Here is a 20,358-nt window from a genome sequence, read left to right on the forward strand (position 1 = left end):
TAATTTATCTTGACTCAAGTTTGAAATAGACATGATCTAACCCGACCTCACAGTTGCCAGCCCGAACACCCTAATGAACACCTCTAAATACGAGTACCTAACAAGTAACAACACTTTTGACTTTTCCTAGCCCCAAACTATATCACCTTACTTAAAACGATACTGACATTGTTTTGACATTTGGATCAATGCCTACAAAGGCTACAGCACATAGCCCGGCCCAAAGCGCTTATACCAGTACCAAAGTGCAATTTGCTCTGCAAAAGGACTTTTGCATAATTTTATTAACAAAATTGATAATTACATGATCCCATAGATCTTAATATATGATCAATCCACTATACTAGTGTCCTTTGCATTTTTGGTTCTTGACACTATTTCAAACTGTAATTTATACAAGTTATTATTTTGAGTACAATAATATCTTACTTCTAGAAAGAACAAGTGCAAGCTAATGAGAATTGTGCCTTTCACCATGACTACCACTCGGTTAGCCCAAGGCTTGAGAACACATTATGTAATTTTGCAAGAAAATTCTATGGTCATTACTCATTACCATGTCAACAAATTACCTACATACATAAGTCTTCGAGACTACACAATACTGCTTCTAAAATGGTAATGGATGGTAATGAAAATTTACGAAAAAAAATAAAGTATTTGAGAACAAAGAATTAGCATTACTATAAACATTGACATAAAATCTTCTCTACAATGTTACTTACGAGTATAAATTTTTTACCATTACATCCGTTTATTAAATACCAACGTCCATATCTCATTTGACCTTTCATTTATTAGTTATCACAATTACCAGCACCTAGTCCAAGATAACCGAAAACAGAATTTCAAATCAATTTTTTAACACACAAAAAATGAAAAAGTCACTAACAATATCCACCTTCAAACCTAACCTTCCTCCACCACCACAACCACCTTCACTGACTCCAGCAATCTCAACCGCCGTCATCTCCTCACCTCACTTTCTCTCTCTATCACCCCTTCTTTCTCTCTCCTCACCTCCCAATTTCCCATTTTACCCCCGCCCGCCGATGCCTGAGGACTCTTCCAAATGCCCCCATTCCGCCTTAACAACAGGTAAATTACCAGATACCATTAATCTTGTTGACAAATTAATAAAGAAGAGTGAATAGAATAGAATGGCTTGATTATTATTCATCAATAGGTAGAGTATTTATACAAAACCTAAGAACATAAGATAGGAAACAATCTTCCTGAAAGATATACTTAAATAATATCTTAATATATAATAAACCTAAATATATTATTCTCCTAATAAGATCAATACGGAAAATATATCACACATATATTTTCCGATATTATCTCTAACACCCTCCCGCAATCGTAACGGCAGTAACACGTACGTTGCGATTGGAAATTCTTCAAGTTGTTGAAGCCGAGATGCACACTCTTGTGATGTCGCCTTCAAATTTTGTTTTTTTTTCCTTCAATGATGAGAACGTTCATCTTTTCGAACTCATCTGTCATCAATGAAACAGGAACGTCATTCTTTTCGAACCTGCAAATATAACAATTTTTGGTTTTTCCAGAGCAAAACCGAGCTCCAATCAAATATTGGTTTTTCAGAGTAAACCACACTCAAATTTCTTATTGGTCTTTCAGAGTAAACCACACTCAAATTTCTTATTGGTCTTTCAGAGTGAACCACACTCAAATTTCTTATTGGTCTTTCAGAGTGAACCACACTCAAATCTTTTATTGGTTTTTCAGAGTAAATCAAACTCATATCCAAAGGAGCAAAATCATGCTCGAATCAACTCACAAAAAAGAAAAAAAAATTGCACACGGAATTTTTAGGTAAAATTTATGAATCCCGCCGGTGAGTTTAATTTTCTAACCCACCGGCAGGGGGAAATTTTTGTGAAGTATCCCAAGATCTAACCTTGATACCATGACAAATTAATAAACAAGAGTGAATAGAATAGAATGGCTTGATTATTATTCATCAATAGGTAGAGTATTTATACAAAACCTAAGAACATAAGATAGGAAACAATCTTCCTGAAAGATATACTTAAATAATATCTTAATATATAATAAACCTAAATATATTATTCTCCTAATAAGATCAATACGGAAAATATATCACACATATATTTTCCGATATTATCTCTAACACTTGTTTCAATCCTACGTACATTTCTAGTAATTTTAGTTGAATTTGATTGAAATTTTAAGTTCTTTAAAAATTTGAATTTTGGGGTTTGTGGAATTGATGAAGGTATTTTCTGGTGAGGGCAGGGGAGTCACAATATGAATGCTTGGGGGTGATTAATACAAACCTGGTTGCGAAAACATCAGTCGATAATGGGTTGTCGGAAAATGGGAAGAGACAGACAGTGAGGGCTGCTTTGGAATTAAAGAAAATGGGAGCATGTGATGGGAGTTGCTGGATTTGGCCTTCTATTACCCAAAGAGCTTATCAGGCTGCTGAGGTCATTGCTTCTGTTAATAAAATTGATCGTAGGTAATAGTCTATCTAAAAGTTAAATTCTAATGGGGTTTTCTATACAGTGCCCCTAAGATATTGACTTTTCCAAGCTGTGCCCACCCATTTTCAAAATTCTACGCTGTATCCCTAAGGTGCCTTTAGTGTTTACGCTGTAACCCTACCCTAATCCCTCCGTTAACTTAAGTTAACTTTTCGTTAACTTCAAAATAAAATAATTTTTTTTAAAAAAAAAAAACAAAAATTCCCAAAAACACCCAAACACCACTCTCTCCTCCATCACAAGTACCCACCACCGCATCTCCCCGCACCACCGCCGCACCTCCAGCTGCACCGCCGCACCATAGTGGCTCGCCCCTCTCTCCTCGACCCACCACCGCATCATCCTCCTCCCTCCTTCCTTCTCTTTCCAGATTTTCGTCCATTTTTCAAAAAAATTTGGGCGAAATTCGAACAATCTTGACCAATTAAACTATATTCTTGCAAATTTTCATTGGAAAAATCAATTACAACAAGTTTTGTGTATTTAATCTCGATCAAATTGAACCAAAATTGATGATTTAACAATTAAAATCAAATTGGGGGAAAAATTAGGGTTTGGTGTCGTTTGATTGTTGCGGTGGTGCGGGACTGCTGCGGTGGTGCGGGAGGGGATTGGGGTCGCTGGTATTTTGAGGTGAGAGGAGAAGCTGGTCGGTGGCGTTTGCTGGTTCATGCGGCTGGTCAGTTTGGTGCGGTGGAGTGCAGGGAGCAGTTGGGAGTAGGGTTGTGGGTTTTCCGGTGCGGGAGGGGTTTGGGGTGGCTGGTATTCCAGTAGGCAGTGGGCGGTCGAGGAGAGAGGGGCGAGCCACTGGTGCGGCGGTGCGGTTGGATTATTGAAAGTGCGGCGGTGCGGCTGGAGGTGTAGTGATGGCTGGTGGGTAGTTGTGACTGGTGAGAGAGGAGAGAAAGGTGGTTGGTGTTTTTTTTTTGTTTTTTTTTTAATTATTTATTTTGAAGTTAACGGAAAGTTAACTTAAGATAACGGAGGGATTAGGGTAGGGTTACATCTTAGACACTAAAGGTACCTTAGGGGTACAGCGTAGAATTTTGAAAATGGGTGGGTACAACTTAGAAAAGTCAATACCTCAAGGGCACCGTATAGAAAAACCCAATTCTAATTCTATTTGACAAAGTTGATTGGTGTATTTAATTGAGCAAATTTGTTATTATAAATGTGTGATCAAAGATGAATTTAGCATAGTTTCACTATTCAGTTCATGAAATTAAGACTTGTGTAGAATTATTGACGACTTTGACAGTTGAATTCTATCAAAGTAGCAAAATTTATGGAATAATAGTCTGATTGATTTGCTTATTTGTCGAATATGTAAATATACTAGGGAAATATTGCTTCATTATAACTTGGTCGATAAATAAATTTCTAGTCAACCATTTTAGATGAAATGACATGAATAATCTTTTTTTGCTTCTGGTGTAGCCACATTGTGCCTGAGTATAGCTTTCTGGATGCTCGCGGGCTAGGGGCTTACAGGAGATGTTACTTACACAGTTACACTTCTTGAGTTGAAGACTTCAAGCCATAACAAAGGTTGGATTGGGGGACCATAAGTCCATTAAAACAAGCATAATTATTTGTTTGAGAGTAAAATCTCCAAACTTTTGGAAGGAAACGTATGAATTCATGCAATAGTTTTTATCATATAGGTATATTTGGGAAACTTCATAGTCCGAGTAATCTTTTTTTTTTTTTTTTTTTTTTTTTTTTTGTGTGTGTGTGTGTGTCTTTTCCACCCAATCCACCTTTTGGGCTAATTCGAATTCGAGGATCAGTTTTGGGTAGTTAGGTTTCAGTTCCATCTCGAACATGCGGTCCTCTATACCAAGTGTAACCCCAATCACCATTACACCATTAAGGCATCAATCAATTGGTATAGTCCAAGTCATCTATGCAGGAGCTTGACTAATGATAATTGTGAGAAGTAGGAAAGTAATTTAGGGACATGGGAAATACATACTCATTTTTATAGAGTTTGTTTTGTATACGTGGGTGTACGGTACACTCGAATGTATATAACAAATTCTATATACTATAAGGAAAGGGCTTAAAAAAATAAATAAAAAAAAATAAAAAAAAATGAAAGCTTAAATATAAAAAAGAAATGGAGGGAGCGAGTAGCCACATATTTTTCAATGATAGTGTCGTAGACCTCATCGTCAATGTCCGATCAATTATGTGACACCATAGTTTGAAATTCATGTCAAATGTCACACTGCTTGTTCCTACTTCAACGATTGAAGAGACGCCCCGTAATTAAGTTGAGTTTTTCGCATTATTTTGAATTTCATGTCAAATGTCACATTGTGTTACTGCTTCGGGCCTGTTCACATCTACTTAATTTCAGTTCAGTTAAGCTCCAATCATTTTAGTTCAGTTCAGTTTATCCTTTTAATTTTTGTTCCAAGATTAGCTCAATAAGTTTGATGAGAGTGCATATGCATATACTCAACAGTCAACACCTTAATGAGTGCATAGTATTATACTCGCTCAAAATTCTTATTGAGCTAACGCTTGAACAAAATCCCTACCGCATAAAAAGTAGAAGATTGCGCTTATGAATAGTGCACGGACATATATGCCCTTCAAAATGTTTGTCTACGTTCTTACCCCCATATGTAATTTCTTACATTTATGTCCTTTCACATGTACAAATATGATAATTAGTGTTGAGCTTTCTATCTACTTATATTTATGCACTTTTATATTATTTATTTGTATTATATGTAAATTTAAAGTTCACCTCTCATGATTGAAATTAAAAAGATGATTCTGTAAGATGGATGAGTTTGAAAGATCTTTCTACTTAATTAATTAAAATAAAAGGAAAATGAAATTATAAATTTTATATGTTGATATTTAATGGAGGTTATAATTTAATTGCATGATAATTTTATCAACCGGACAAGCAAAAGGTTGTTTCTTCTTTGTGAAGGTCAACATCTTCTTTGTGAAGGTTAACATTAACGTCTTACCCATAATTGTGTATAAATGACATTGAGAACGATGAAATGAATCTGATTATTTTGCCGAATAAGGAAGTCAAGGGAATTATCAAGGGTTTAAAGGCTACAATTGGGGCTGCATAAAACTTTTTCTACTGCATAATCAAACACGTTTTTGAAGAAAGTTGCAAATGAAAGTTGATACTGTATTTTCTCTGATTGCCTGAATGTTAATGTTTTTGCGAGTTGGGTGTAATTGTTTCTCTTTTTTAGTTTCATTAAGTTAAACGTATATAATTTATTTCGAGTAATACTTAGGTTGGGTGAGAGTATATACTAGCAAATAGTAAATGCTCCGAAAAACTTTACCATTATTATATGCATATGCAATGTTAAATTACTTCTGTTTGTATAAAATATGTGCTCTATGATTTTTTAATTATATTTAATCTATTCCTAAATAAGTTTGTTGATGTTTTTGCATTATTGAACCGTTGAATAATTGCATAAATATGTTTCTAAGGAAAAGTTGTAAACAAGTGGAAAAGTTGTGCTGGAAAAATGAAAAGTTTAAACACAGTCCAATATACACATTCCATTAATTTATCAAATTATTTTCTCTAAAAACCCAATGTCGTGGAGAGAATAAACACAACCTAATATTAACATTAAGAAAGGACAAGCCACTCCGCGCGTATCGCGCGCGTCAGCTGCCCTAGTAAAAATTAAAAATATATATATATAATGAGCAAAGTTTTGAACAAAAATTCACATTCATATCTACAATGCTTTATTTAATTTTAGAAAAGCAACACAACGGATTGATTAATTTGACTATGTTTTTCAGCAAATTTGATTAATTTTCTCTCTCTCTCTCTCTCTCTCTCTCTCTCTCTTTTTTTTTTTTTTTTTTTTCATTTTCCAATTTTTGGCTTGTGAAGAGTGGCATGCAAACAATTTTCACAATGGTGAAAACTTGCATTCTTAATGATGGAGAGTATTTTCCTTTACAAAACAAGAAAGTGTTTGTAGTAACGGTGCATATATAACGTGTCTATATTTAGAAGCCAATTGAAACCCCAAAAAATAAAATAAAAAAAAAATTCAAAAACTGAGTTCGTTGCAGTTTAGTGTTAGCCTGTTAGCTATTATTCACTCTTACAAGTATTTCAATAATTTAGCAGTAAATGAAAGAGTTCTTTCAAAGGGAGGTTTATGAGGTATGAGTAAATTAAATAATAATGAGAGGCATAAGACGCTCTTCAATGGTGAAAGTCAAGTGAGTATTTTTAGGAGAGAGAGAGTATTTTTTGTAATGTATACCAATAAGTTGGTACTTAAACTTAACAAGTCCAAAAAAAAAGTTACTAAATTTGGATACTCAACTTTGAGTTTCATTTGACAAAAAATGTGGGGCCCTTGTTAACATACTACTACTTCCGGTCCAAGTTAGTTGCAACTTTGGGGTATTATTTGTGAGATATAAAATATTCCAAAGTTGCAACTAACTTGGACCGGAGGTAGTAATATATTTTGTAATTTATTTACGGAGTAATTTTTACCTTTTTAATTTTATTATTTTTTAATCTTATAATATTTAATATTAAAAAATAAATGGATTTGGTGGGCCATAAATTGAAAGTGACATTTGTATACTTTTATAGAGTCTCACCATTGGGAAATTAGATTTCACATGAGTTGCTAAATTGAGAAGTGAGTATGATATCACTATTAGAGGTAAAAAACAACTCATTTTGTATTTCAATACTCAAACTTGAGTCTCACCATTGAAGATGGTCTAAGGGTCATTCCACGTATATGATATTCTGAATTTATAGTAGTACCGTTGGATAATCCATAGTATTACTGGATGATCGATCAAATAGTATCATCGTTGAACATTCAACGGTACCATATATGTTTGTAGTGTACTAAATACATGTACAAATAGTATCACTATATAATCAATGATATTATATAATCTTTCAGTGGCACATTTAAAAGTGATCTCAATCACTCATCTCTCTCCTCCTTTCTCTCACTCCCATGTGTTTTTCGATATTTTAGTATTTGCAAATACATAACAAACCTACATTACTACTTCCTTATAAATGAAACGTGATGAAAATATTACAATCATTATTTTATCAATAATTCCAGCTTTGCAAAGTATCTATAGCGTTACACGTCAAATCAACAACCTAGATAAGGTTACAATGCATGGTCCACGTTGAGAAATTATGATAATGATCGACCATTAATTTGTTGTTATTTGTCTGTCATTATTACTCCCCCATGTTCCAATTTTTTGCTACACATGGTTTTTAAGACGGTCTTAAAATGTCTATATCTTTATTTTCTTTTATGTAAAAATTATAAAAATATGATTATTAAAGAATATAATAAGATGAATCTAACAAGACTACTTATAACTAGATTTTCTTTTATAAAATGACGGTAATTATGGTCAAAGTTTTTAAAATTTGACTCAAAAAATGACAATGGGGTAAAAATAAAAGGATCGAGGGAGTACTATTTTAATACTGACTTGTGAAATGATAAAAAAAGTAATAAGAATTCAAAATAAATAATGTCTTAAAATAAAATGAATCAAACAAGGTTTTACTACAACCTCCACTTTACTTTTTTTTTTTTTTTTTTTTTTCCCCTTTAGGTTAGGTTTCAAATTATATCAAGTACAAATACAAATATGTATGGACAAATAAATAAAGTAAGTACTAAGAAAAAATGGTACAATAATTCAAGTCCAGTAGGAACAAATAAATATGGACAAATCAAAGTGAAAACGAAATGAAATAACAAAAAATCAAGTGGAGCTAATACAACCGTATACTATGCTACTGAAGTGATAGTGATACACCACAAGCTAAAGCTAAGGTTGTGTACTTGTGTAGTATACTAGATCGATCATGCACAATAATAATGTACGTACTTCATTCGAAATTAAGCCTGTTTAATTACCGTTCAAATTGTGTAATTTTTTCTTTCTAATTATTTGCTTATTATTCTTGGTATTGTATTTCCTATTTGTCAACCATATTAGGAAATATTTTCCTTGAGTTTCTGAGTCCATGAAGAGTAGTCTTGCTAGCAAAATTCTAATTAAATCAGAATACTAGCTTTGAGTAAAAGTGTGAATCCATGCATTATATACTTCTTCCGTTTCATTACATTTGCAATACTTCCCTAATATGGTAATATCACAATAATTGCAACATACTATAAAAGAAAGGTTTTTATAGTGAAATTTGTACTATTATCTTCATTTAAAACTCAAAGTCCATTTGATTATACTCTTAACTGCAATCTCTTAATCCCATTTAAAGTGTATTATATCATATAAGGTACATTTTTATAAACATTGTTATAGGAAACGGAGAAACTATATACTACGTAAATTTTGAAAAAAGGCCGAAAATGAGTTACGTACACAGAAAATCAAGAAAATATCTCTAATCAATGATCTGTTTTTCTAAATTGAAGACAACAACGAACTAACCTAACAGCCATGAAAACTAACCTTACAACCATGAAAACTAACCAATAATCCATATATAGTTTACCCGAGCACGATGAACTTTTTTTTTAAAAAAAAAAAAAAAAAAAAAAAAAAAAAAAAAAAAAAAAAACCGGACATTCATCAAACTAGTAACTAATTAAACCGACTTAAAATAGCAAAGAGAATTGGAATCAAATTAAAGACACTTACAGTCAAACTTGGAATCGAACTTCATTCGACCTTAACATGTATGAAGCAATTGAAATTCTTGAATTCGGCTACTCTACATCCAAATGCAGAAACCCTATTAATCATCGAGTTAGTCGAATTCTAAAAAGTAAGTACATTGTTGAAGTTGCTCAATTTTTTTTTTTATTTTTTTTTGAGGACCCTACTTCATTAATTAGCAATAGATTAAGTTTCCAAATTAGTTTGGGGTCGGTTTTGAGTTTTTTGAGCCTAAGATAATTGTAATTATAGAAGAAAAAAATGAAATAACTTAGGGCCTGTTCATATTTACTGAATTGAGCTGAACTGAACTGAACTGAACTGATTGGAACTGAACTGAACTGAACTGAACTGAATTGAGCTGAAATGAATATTTTATGTGAGAGGGAAATTAAGAGCTGAACTGAATTGAACTGAACTGAACTGATTGGAACTGAACTGAACTGAACTGATTGGAGCTGAACTGAACTGAACTGAACTGAAATTAAGTAAATGTGAACAAGCCCTTAATTCAATATTAAAATTAAATTAAAATGTCTTACGCATATTTAGTGGATATCTTTTATATTTGTTGTCAATTATGGAAAAGAGACATAAGTATAATTTATATAACTTCATTTACACCGATTTATGTTACTTAATCGATTACAAACACCGAGTACTAGTGGGTTTTCAAAAAAAAAAAAAAAAAAACCGAGTACTAGTAATAACACAAAAATCAACTGTAATAAAACTAGTTGTACACTTGTACTTTAACTGCAAGATACATCTGGACGTTTCTTATTTAGTTGCCAACAATAGATTTGTTTCAATCAATTCCATTCAAGTAGGAACAGACATATGAAATCTGGCATGGATTCAGTCCCAAAATAATTAATGTGATAGAAACTCTCATTATAATGAAAAACACAAATGTGGATACAATTCACTTCATACCAACCTCAGGTTGATTTTCCCAGATACTCCAATTAATTAAATACTCCCTCCATTTGAAATGGAACAAGTATTTAAAAACGTAGGGAGTACGTCTTACTTCACAATAAGACTCATCTACGAGTATCAAATTTAATTGTACTCGTATATATATAGAGTTTAAATCAACATAGTATATAATCATGAAACACTTTAACTGGTTGCGGTTTGTCCAAGTCAAATCACAACTTAAATATTTTTTTTTGAATATTTGGTAATGTAATAGTGGCCTGGTGGAGGTAGTGCACTGTTTAGTTATGGAGGTACAAGTTGAATAAACATTTATGATCGAGTGAGTAGTGAAATACACAGTATTACCTCCGTTTTTATTTAGTTCACAATATTTTATTATCACACTTGTCAACACACTATTTTATCGATTATTATCTCTAATTCTCGACATTGTAAAATTATGAAAAAGTAGATATTAATAAAATATACATTGAGATGATCCAAACAAGATCCCACTTGACTATATTTTATTGTAGTTATAAATCACAAATGCTAGTCAAAGTGTAGTTTATGAATACTGTAAAAGTCAAATGGTATCAACTAAAACAAATGGAGGAAGTACGGAGTATAAACTTTAGGATTTGAAAATTTATGGATGACTTTTTAATGGCCACACCACATAAAATATGTAGCCATTGTAACTATTTTTAATCTTAACCGTTAAAATATTAAAGATTAATCTTGTGTCCATTCTTACATTTTACTTTGAAAGTATAATTAAAAATAATTTCAAAAACTATTTGCCAAAAAAAAAAAAAAAAAAAAAAAAAAAAAAACTGCTTTAACGCTGTCATAGGTATTCTACTTTCAACCTTCAACTTAAATCTCCATTAAATATGTATGGAGAAAAAATTAACATAGATTAATCGACAAAATTTAATCATCATCCCTCCAAATGAAAAACAATTATTTACCAATCTAATATTTTTCTTCACTCAAACCATAATTTAATCGACAAAATTGGATTTCAATTATATTGAATTCTTTAAGAAAAATAGAATGTTAAGAACTGTCAATAATTGAAGGACATTGATGAATAGGAGGAAGAAAACTTAAAACTAATTGTAATTCTTTTTTTTTAAAAAAATATTTATCTAGTCAACCAAACAAATGGCTTGATTTACCTAATCTTAAATATTAACATTGCACATTCAAAAATTACCGTGGCTACAAAATTATTATGGCTATTCTGAAACAATCCAAAAATTTATAGCTATGTGATTGAAAAAAAAATAATACAAAAAAAATTGTTTAAAAATAAAGATAAATAATGACAACATAGCCTTATTTTTTTATGAGAAAAAACAAGGATTTTCTATCTAGATTTTCTTTTAAAATGTCAAGTTGGTGAGTAACTATCTTTTTTTAAAAAAAAAAAAAGAAAAAAAAAAGTTGTGAAAAATTACCCAAAAATACAAAATGTTTGGGTAGGACCACCTTTTAACAAAATCAACCATTTGTGAAGCTCACCTTTTCATTTCACCTTGAACTGCCCTTTTATTCTGGAATACCATATTCAATCATTATCCCGATAATATTTACAATTTCTCCCTCATTGCTTATGCTACTCGTCTTTTTCTTACACTTAGGGTCTGTTCTCTTACGTTGAAATTTAGTTCAGTTCAGTTCAGCTGAGTTCAGTTCAATTCAGTTCAGTTCAGTTCAGCTCAGCTCCTAATTTCCTTCTCTTATAAAATATTCATTTCAGTTCAGCTAAGTTCTATTCTGTTCAGTTCAGCTGAGTTCAGTCAATGAGAATAGGCCCTTAATTGGAATTTTATTAATTCTCCGATTTCTCCCTATAGTTTACTTTAACCATTTTTTTTCCTTAGATCCACTCAATCACTCTTTTTCACTCTCTTCTTTCACTTTGCCTTAATTCAATCTTGTGCAGACAATAAAAGTTAAGAGCATCTATAAATATAACTAAAGTAATAACCGTTGATATCAGTACTGTCCAAGTGTCAACACTTCTCATACAAAAATTTCTCGACATCCTTTTTTTTTTTTACAAGATAATTAAAGGATTGAAATTGGTAGATTAATTGCGTATTTTCTAAAACATTTATGATTGAATTGATTAACTATACGTTTTTGTGGATTAAAAGTAATATAAAAATTGGTGGCTGGACTATTTCATTTTTTAGAAGCTTTGTATCTCCTCTATAGCTACTTTATACATCTATATATAGCAATTGTATGTTTTTGGAATTTAATAGTTCCTTTATATTTTTTTAATGAAAGATAAACCAGTAAAATAATGCTAATAACATCTTAGGGTTCGTTTGGCATCGTTGTGGTTTTCTGTTTTTTGGTTTTTTGTTTTTTAAAAGTATATTATATATGCCACATAATGAATCAAAAAATATTTAGATTTATTAAAATTATGATAATTTTGAAAACTGACAATAGAAAAGTGGAAACACCTTTTTCTTGTTTCCTGTTTTTGGTTTTTAGTTTTCAAAAAAACAGAAAACTAAAAACCTAAAATGATGCCAAACGAGCCCTTAGAAATAAGTTTAAATTTTATTTCAACTATGAAGTACATAGTATAATATATGATTATAATACTCCGTATTTAAGATAACATATTTTGTTGTAGCTTGATTATCTAATAAGATCATACAATTTATAATATCGTTCTTAATTACGTATCACATACAAATAAGCCAAAAATAAATAAATTATTATTTAATCGTGCATCGCACGAGACTAACCTAGTTTTAAAACGAATGTATTACCTTCACAACTTAATTCCAATCTTACAAGAAATTTAATTAAGTTCAAAGACAATAAGGTCACTCTTGTCAGTACACCCATGCTGGGACACAAAATAACAAGGTCGGCTAATTGAGAAGATCGATATGATATTTCTTAAATTTTCATCTGCCGTTTTTTATTTCACAGCACCTTTATATGGGTCAATTTCTATGACAACCATTACAAATTAAAACTAATTCTCAAACACATAAATACGAATCTAGGAAAATCAGTAGTAATCCAATGACAAATTGACAATCAAAAAGCTAAATAAATTTCACATCGATGATTGAGATTGGCACATCAAAACTCTTTTTCCAGAGACATAATTGAGATTAATTACAGTAGTATAGTATGAAATAATAATGAATTTATAATTTCCACATTTAAACAAGAAATATTTTCATTTATCATTATTTACTGTTAATTCATTGAAATGCTTGTAATATACACAGTGCCACGTTCTAACTCTAAATTCCACCTCATTTTGACATTTTAATTAATTAATTAATTTTTCAAGTGGCCTATAAATATAGATACGCTATAGCCCGTTACTACAATAATTTGCCCTCACTTTTCTTTTTCTAGGGTTCTATATATTATATCTCTACATATAGAAAAACTATTATTTTCTTAAAAGTTTTCTTCTAGGGCAAAAAATGAAGGGTGAAGCAATGAAGTTTCATCTTTTGATCTTCATGGTATTCTTAGTTAATCTTGCTTCTGCCTCTTCATCCCCTTCGGTCATTATTGTTGGAGCTGGAATGTCCGGTGAGACACGTGTTTTTCATTTCTTTTAACAGAACGAACTAACCTTTTTAAAAATATTACACCTCACATTATGCATAGTTGTTAATGCATATTTGATTTATATCAATATCTATCCCATCTTTATTACATGTTGTATGGAGAATTATAAATTGTTTAATTTATGTAAAGAAACATATTGATATCTTTGTCGATCCACATATATATAAGAAAATAATTATGTACTTGTATATCTTAGCTGATCTGAATCCGTACCTAAATATTACAATAATCAATAGTCTAATTATAATCTAAAATTAAAATTGATTCCAGATGAACATAAAAGGGACTCAATCTTAGTAGTTAGTTAGTACTATCCCTAAGACTATAACCAATAACTAACCTAGCTCTATGTTACTTTATTTATTTGGATGTCGATTAGGGTTGTGCACTTGTGCTTACATACTTGCAATTATTTGCCTTTATTGATCTTGTTCCTTTTCTTTTATATATCCTATTTTAAGCTTTGCTCTCCTCATTATATATTTGCTGAACTTTACTTACTTTATTTAAATTTTTTTATCTAATTATTATTACTTCATGTGTTTTTTATATGTTACCATATATATATCAGCATTATTCATACAAGTTTATGGGTGCACAAATGCACAATAGTTATGATTTTAAAGTAAAATTTGAGCTTTAAAAAAATTCTCAGTAAGGGCTTATTTCGATTTACTGAAAACAACTAACTGAACTGAACTGAGCTGAAATGAATTGTTTATGAGAGAAGAAATTTAGAAACAGGGCTGAATTGAACTGATTGGAGCCGAGCGGAATTGAAATTAAGCTGAACAGAACATGCCCTAAATTTGGAGTAATAATTATAGTGTAAAATTATAATTTTTTTTCTATAAATCAATACAGTTCAATGATTAAAAATATCTAGCTAGAGAAATAAAACCTATGCATTTAAATACGTATATATATTAGGGAAGTAAAACCTATACATGCTCTATTATACTCTGTTTAATATAATAACTAGTGTGTATCCCGGGCAATGCCCCGGGTTGCTAATTTGTGTACTTTTTGCTTTAATTTTATAATTATGTTGGACTATTTGTATAGTTAGTGTGTGTAGTGGTTCGGCCATTGCCTTGGATGTCACTTTTTTTTTTTTTTTTTTTACTTCATATGTATTTATATTTTAATCTTGTGAAAAATAAATGACTTATATTACCTCTAATTTACTTTATAAATGAATGGAATATTATAATATTATGTGAAACTTGAAACATTAATAATAGTTGGTTGAGATGGTAAAAGTATTACCTATATATATTGGAGGTTATGGGTTCAAATCTTGTTAAAAGCATATTTTATTTTGTTAAATGAAGTGGCTAGCTTACGTCGGATGATGACATGACATTGTGATATAGGCACACATGCTTTGAAGAGTGTCACGTGGCACCGTTCCTTTAAAAGGAACGCCTTTTAATATATAGTATAGATAGTAGTATAGTACAATTATTAAACATGATAGCACCACTTGAGGAGTTGAGGTGAAGTTAGTTAAGTTTTAAATAATTTTATTAATTATATTTCATCTTTTAATTGAGCCACTAATTACAAAGTGAAAATCCTTACACAAATTCATGAATAAAGTAGAGTTTCATTAACTTATATCGGAAGCTAGACGGGTTAAAGTTACCCGAAAAGTACTTAATAATGTTTATTACGTATTATTCCTTATATCTATTATATAAGTTAAAATTGTTTATTGTAAACTTTACTCTTAAAATAACTCATAATGTATTAGGCTAATCATATTAGCCTTTATAAGATGTTTCATTAGAAAATAAACATTAAAAACAATCAAACTCATTACAAAGTAAAAGTTAGCATTAAATGGGTTAAAGCTATTATAAAAATTATTGTTAAAGTTATCGTCAGATTAACCGCCTTCCAAAAATAAATTTAACAAAAGTCCAATTTATACAAGACTTAAATTAATTTTACTAAACAAAAATTAATATTAACTAACTTAAATTGTATTATTAAACAATCTATTATGTATATTTTTTTTTTTGTAAAAAAAAAAAAAAAAACATACGAGTTTCAAATTTATTAATGCGCCTTATTTTGTACTACAAATCTCAGGAATTTCAGAAGCTAAGAAACTACATGATGAAGGGATCAAGGACTTTATCATTTTGGAAGCAACAACTTGGATTGGTGGTAGGATTCACAAGACTGAATTTGGAGGGCATGTTGTTGAGAAAGGAGCCAATTGGCTTCACGGCGCCGAAGGTCCTCTTAAGAATCCCATGTATGAGATCGCCAAGCAAATCAAGCTCAAGTCCTTTTACTCGGACTTCAGCAATGTCTCATATAACACCTACAAGCAAGAGTAAGTAGATCAAGTCGTCGTAAATAAATTTCTATACCAGTTGTTATTATATACTCGTCATTTTGAGACTAAGGCTTTGTTGTTGTTGTTGTTGTTGTTGTTACTATAGTCATCATTTTTATTAGGTAGTTTCTCATTTAACGTTAGATTGATTGGAAAATATATACGAAGTATGTACTAACTTCATTGTTTTATACTGTTATATTATTGTTGTCTTAAAGTGGTGGACTGTATTCGAAAGAAGAAGTGGATGCGGCATTAGACATGGCGGAGAGTAATGAAGATTATGCAGAAAAGATATCAGAAAAGTTTAATGCTGAGAAAGGGAAAGATGACGATATGTCCCTTTTGGCTGCTGAACGTCTTAATAAAAGGTAAATGAATAAAATTATGAAAATTACATAATAAAAAAAATATATATACACATTAATATAAATCTAATAAGACGTTATTTTATATGTTTTTTTTATATATATAATTATTAATATTGGACGTACAGGGAGCCGAAAACACCCCTAGAGAAGATGATTGACTTCTACTCTTTCGACGGCGAGCAAGCTGAGGCACCAAGGGTAACAAGTCTTAAGCATATTATTCCAAGGCCAGAGTTTAGTCTTTTTGGTGAGGGTGAGTACTTCGTAGCTGACTCTAGAGGATTCGAGAGCATTGTTCACGAAATTGCCAAAACTTACCTCACCTACACCAATGATACTCTCAATGACCCTAGGGTCATTTTTAATCAGGTATATATACCTAGATATTAATTAAATTACTACGTACTTCTATGTTTTTGAAGAATCTTAGCATCTTAGGGTATGTTTTGATTTACTGAACTGAGCTAAACTAAACTGAACTGTACTGAAATGAATTAATTATAAGAGAAGAAGGAAATTAGGAACTGAATTGAACTGATTGGAGCTAAACTGAACTGAATTTAAGCTGAAGAGAATAGACCCTTAATTACTCCATTCGTCTTCAAATAAAACTTTCGTTAATATGTCGTGAATTCAATTTAACAGGTTGTGACAGAGGTTGATTACTCAAAGAGAGGAGAAGTGACAATTAAAACAGAAGACGGCAAAGTATACACAGGCCAAGCTGTCATTTTATCTCCAAGTATCGGTGTTCTTCAAAGTGATCTCATTACTTTTAAACCACAGTTACCCGTAAGTAGTTCATACCTTAGCTAAGTAAAACTACGTGTGTGTTTTCGGTTATACTAAATCAACTTGAATGAAATGCAGTTTTGGAAAAGGCGCGCCATTAGTGAATTTAGCATAGGTGTATACACAAAGATCTTCCTCAAGTTCCCTAAGAAATTCTGGCCTACTGGCAAAGGAACCGAGTTTTTCTTTTATGTCCATGAAAGGCGTGGATATTATGCAATTTGGCAGGTACATACATTTTGTGAAATATTAATACCTAATGTACTATTACCTCCGTTACAGGTTATGTGCAACGATTTGACATAAAGAAGAGAGGGAAAATGTGTAATCGTTACATAACCTGTAACGGAGGTAGTATAATTATTTGAACTTTCAGTTCAACTGCCTGAAAAATAAATAATATATGTATGATTTCGTATAATTTCAGCAACTAGAAATGGAGCATCCAGGAGCCAACATTATGTTCGTTACAGTAACAGACGACGAGTCAAAAAGGATAGAGGCACAGCCAGATGAGAAAACAAAAGCCGAAGCAATGGAAGTTCTGCGTAAAATATTTGGAGATGACATTCCTGATGCTACCGATATAATGATCCCTAGATGGTATTCTGATAGGTTATACAGGGGCACTTTCACTAATTGGCCTGTTGGATACTCAATTGAAAAGCATAACAACCTTAAGGTAACTTTTGTGTACATATACCTCGCTTTAAAGGGTTTTGGCCGTTTTGCTATATGTAGTCTTGAAATAATCAGTGTTGTTTTCCGAAATAAATATTGAAAAACTATATGTACTGTACTTAAGTGATCTTGTACGTACACATGTATTAGGCTCCGGTTGAAAATGTCTTCTTCACCGGAGAGCATACACATGCGGAACTTTTTGGATATGCAGATGGTGCCTATTATGCAGGTATATTATTTCTTCCCCCTTTTTTCTTTTTTTTTGTTTGTTTGTTTTGTGTGTGTGTGTTCCTCAATAATTAATTTGGTCGTATTTGATTAAAGGCATTTCTCAATTTTTGATTTATTTTTTATTTGGTAAGTAAGCAAAATTTTATTTACATCAAAACGAAAAATAAAAATACAACACTATAAGCACAAACAAGCCATCAAGGATGGCTCCTATCAACATCAAGTTTTGAAAATGTCCAATAGAACAAATCAACTCAATCAAAATATAAATGAAGCTCAACAACTAAGCAAAAACAAAAATATAGGACAATTATAAACTTCTGTACCAATCTATATCACTAGTATGATGATTTCTATAAGTCATTAAACTTTCTATTTTTTTGTATTTTTACAAGTATTATCTGAATATTTTTTACCGCTGTATCTAAGATACATGCATGGAACCTTCAAGCCTTAATAAAATGATAAGCCTCATTCTTATGCAAGTATTTCTTCCCCTTCTTTTACGTCTTTGAATAATTAATTAGCTCATTTTATAAGATGTCATTTTTAAAACAAATAAGGATCACATAATTAATACGATGGACTACAAGATTATTATGATATGCATACATTTCTTCACTATTTAAAACATTTTATATCTTCTACGAACATAATGAATCTAACTTTGTTGCGTAAATCATGGTAGGTGTGAGCACAGCAAATGAGGTCAACAAGTTGCTCAAGAAGAAGATGTCACCAAGTCTAAGATCCTTATATTGGTGGATGTGATTAATTGTACCGAGTTTTATGCTTCAATAATAAAGTTGTGTTGCAATTGCGGCTTACATATGAAAATCCAAGTTTAAATTATGTTCTTTTGAAATTTTATTTCAAAGAACAAGAGAAAAAATCATTAGGATTTTCATTAGGAGTTGCAAATTTGGTTTTTTTTTTTTTATTTTTTATTTTTTATTTTTTTTTAATTAGGTTTCAGTTTTCTTGTTGCTTTTAGAAGTTTCTGTATGTAATGCATTTCATGCATGAGTGTTGGAGAATAAATATTGAGGTGTTTGTGGACCAACATGTTTATTTTAGATCATTTTGAATCTCGTGCGAATTGAATAAATAGTTCATGTCTTCAATTATTGAGTGACCTAAACTTGAGCTTGTCTTTTTTTTTGGTGGAGAAGTGGGGTTAAACCCCAAACTTGTCTTTTACTAGTTGTTGGCCCGCGCGCTACGCGCGCGGTCCCCCAATGTGATTTCACCTCGGTGATTAGTGTATAATTAGTCGTAGTTTATGTGTTAATGTAATTGGTTGCGTTTTGTTTGTCGATTTTCTTTTGCTCTGATTGGCTAGCCTTAAATTTAATTTGGCTAATGATCACTTTAGTTATAGTAAATAATGATGCAGACATAGAGGCCAGAGTGGGCAGTTTTAGAAAACCTTTAAACATCGCTAATGTTTTATTTGTAATGAGGTTAAGTAATAGTTGTTAGCGTTGATCAAAGTTGAAATCTGATGGAATAGATTATGTTGCGAAGGAAGTAGTAGTGTAATATACGTGTGTTGATTGAATTGAATTTATTGCTACATTTTAATCTAGGTGATCTTAATTTGTTATTATTTTGTAAGTTGTTTGATTAGATGTTGATTTATCACCTGTAAATAGTGTTAGTTATTATTTGATTGTTTATTCCCTTTATATGTGATTAGTAGGGTAGCTTCAACAAATTACTCACGGTATATGTTAGTAATTTTTAGTAGCTAGTGCTCCTTCAATTTCATGAAATTAGACGGGAAATAAAAATTTTATGATTTGTGATTGTTGCATCGGTATTTAATGAATACATATGATGAATGGGGCTTGGCGTGATCAGGACGATTAAAGGATTGGAAAATTGGGTGGTGCAATCAAGGCGATTGAAGGATTGAAAAACTGGGTGATGCGATCAAGGCGATTGGAAGATTCAGTGGAGGATTGGCATACTGGGTGGTACGATTAAGGTGATTGGGGGATTAACAAAATGGATGGTGCGATCAAGGCGATTGGAGGACTGAGTGGAGGATTGACACACTGGGTGGTGCGATCAAATCGATTGGAAGATTAACAAACTGGGTGGCGCGATCAGGGCGATTGGAGGATTGGTA

The 20,358-nt window shown here is 31.4% G+C and overlaps 1 protein-coding gene and 1 pseudogene across 1 annotated transcript; both read left to right on the forward strand.

Moving 5' to 3' along the window:
- The first annotated feature begins 475 nt into the window (after positions 1-475).
- LOC145597172 (uncharacterized) lies at positions 476-4,056 on the forward strand (annotated as a pseudogene).
- Positions 4,057-13,571: 9,515 nt separating this feature from the next.
- On the forward strand, positions 13,572-19,302 carry LOC145598798 (polyamine oxidase 1-like). Its single transcript, XM_081655186.1, has 9 exons — positions 13,572-13,757; positions 15,894-16,143; positions 16,365-16,517; positions 16,643-16,886; positions 17,163-17,309; positions 17,388-17,537; positions 17,737-17,991; positions 18,141-18,222; positions 18,913-19,302. The coding sequence occupies exons 1-9, from the start codon at positions 13,646-13,648 to the stop codon at positions 18,993-18,995; spliced, it is 1,476 nt and encodes a 491-aa protein (XP_081511312.1). The 5' UTR covers positions 13,572-13,645; the 3' UTR covers positions 18,996-19,302.
- The last annotated feature ends 1,056 nt before the right edge of the window (positions 19,303-20,358 follow it).

The sequence above is a fragment of the Chenopodium album genome, chromosome 20 (assembly GCF_948465745.1).
Source record: "Chenopodium album chromosome 20, dcCheAlbu1.1, whole genome shotgun sequence".
Taxonomy (NCBI): domain Eukaryota; kingdom Viridiplantae; phylum Streptophyta; class Magnoliopsida; order Caryophyllales; family Amaranthaceae; genus Chenopodium; species Chenopodium album.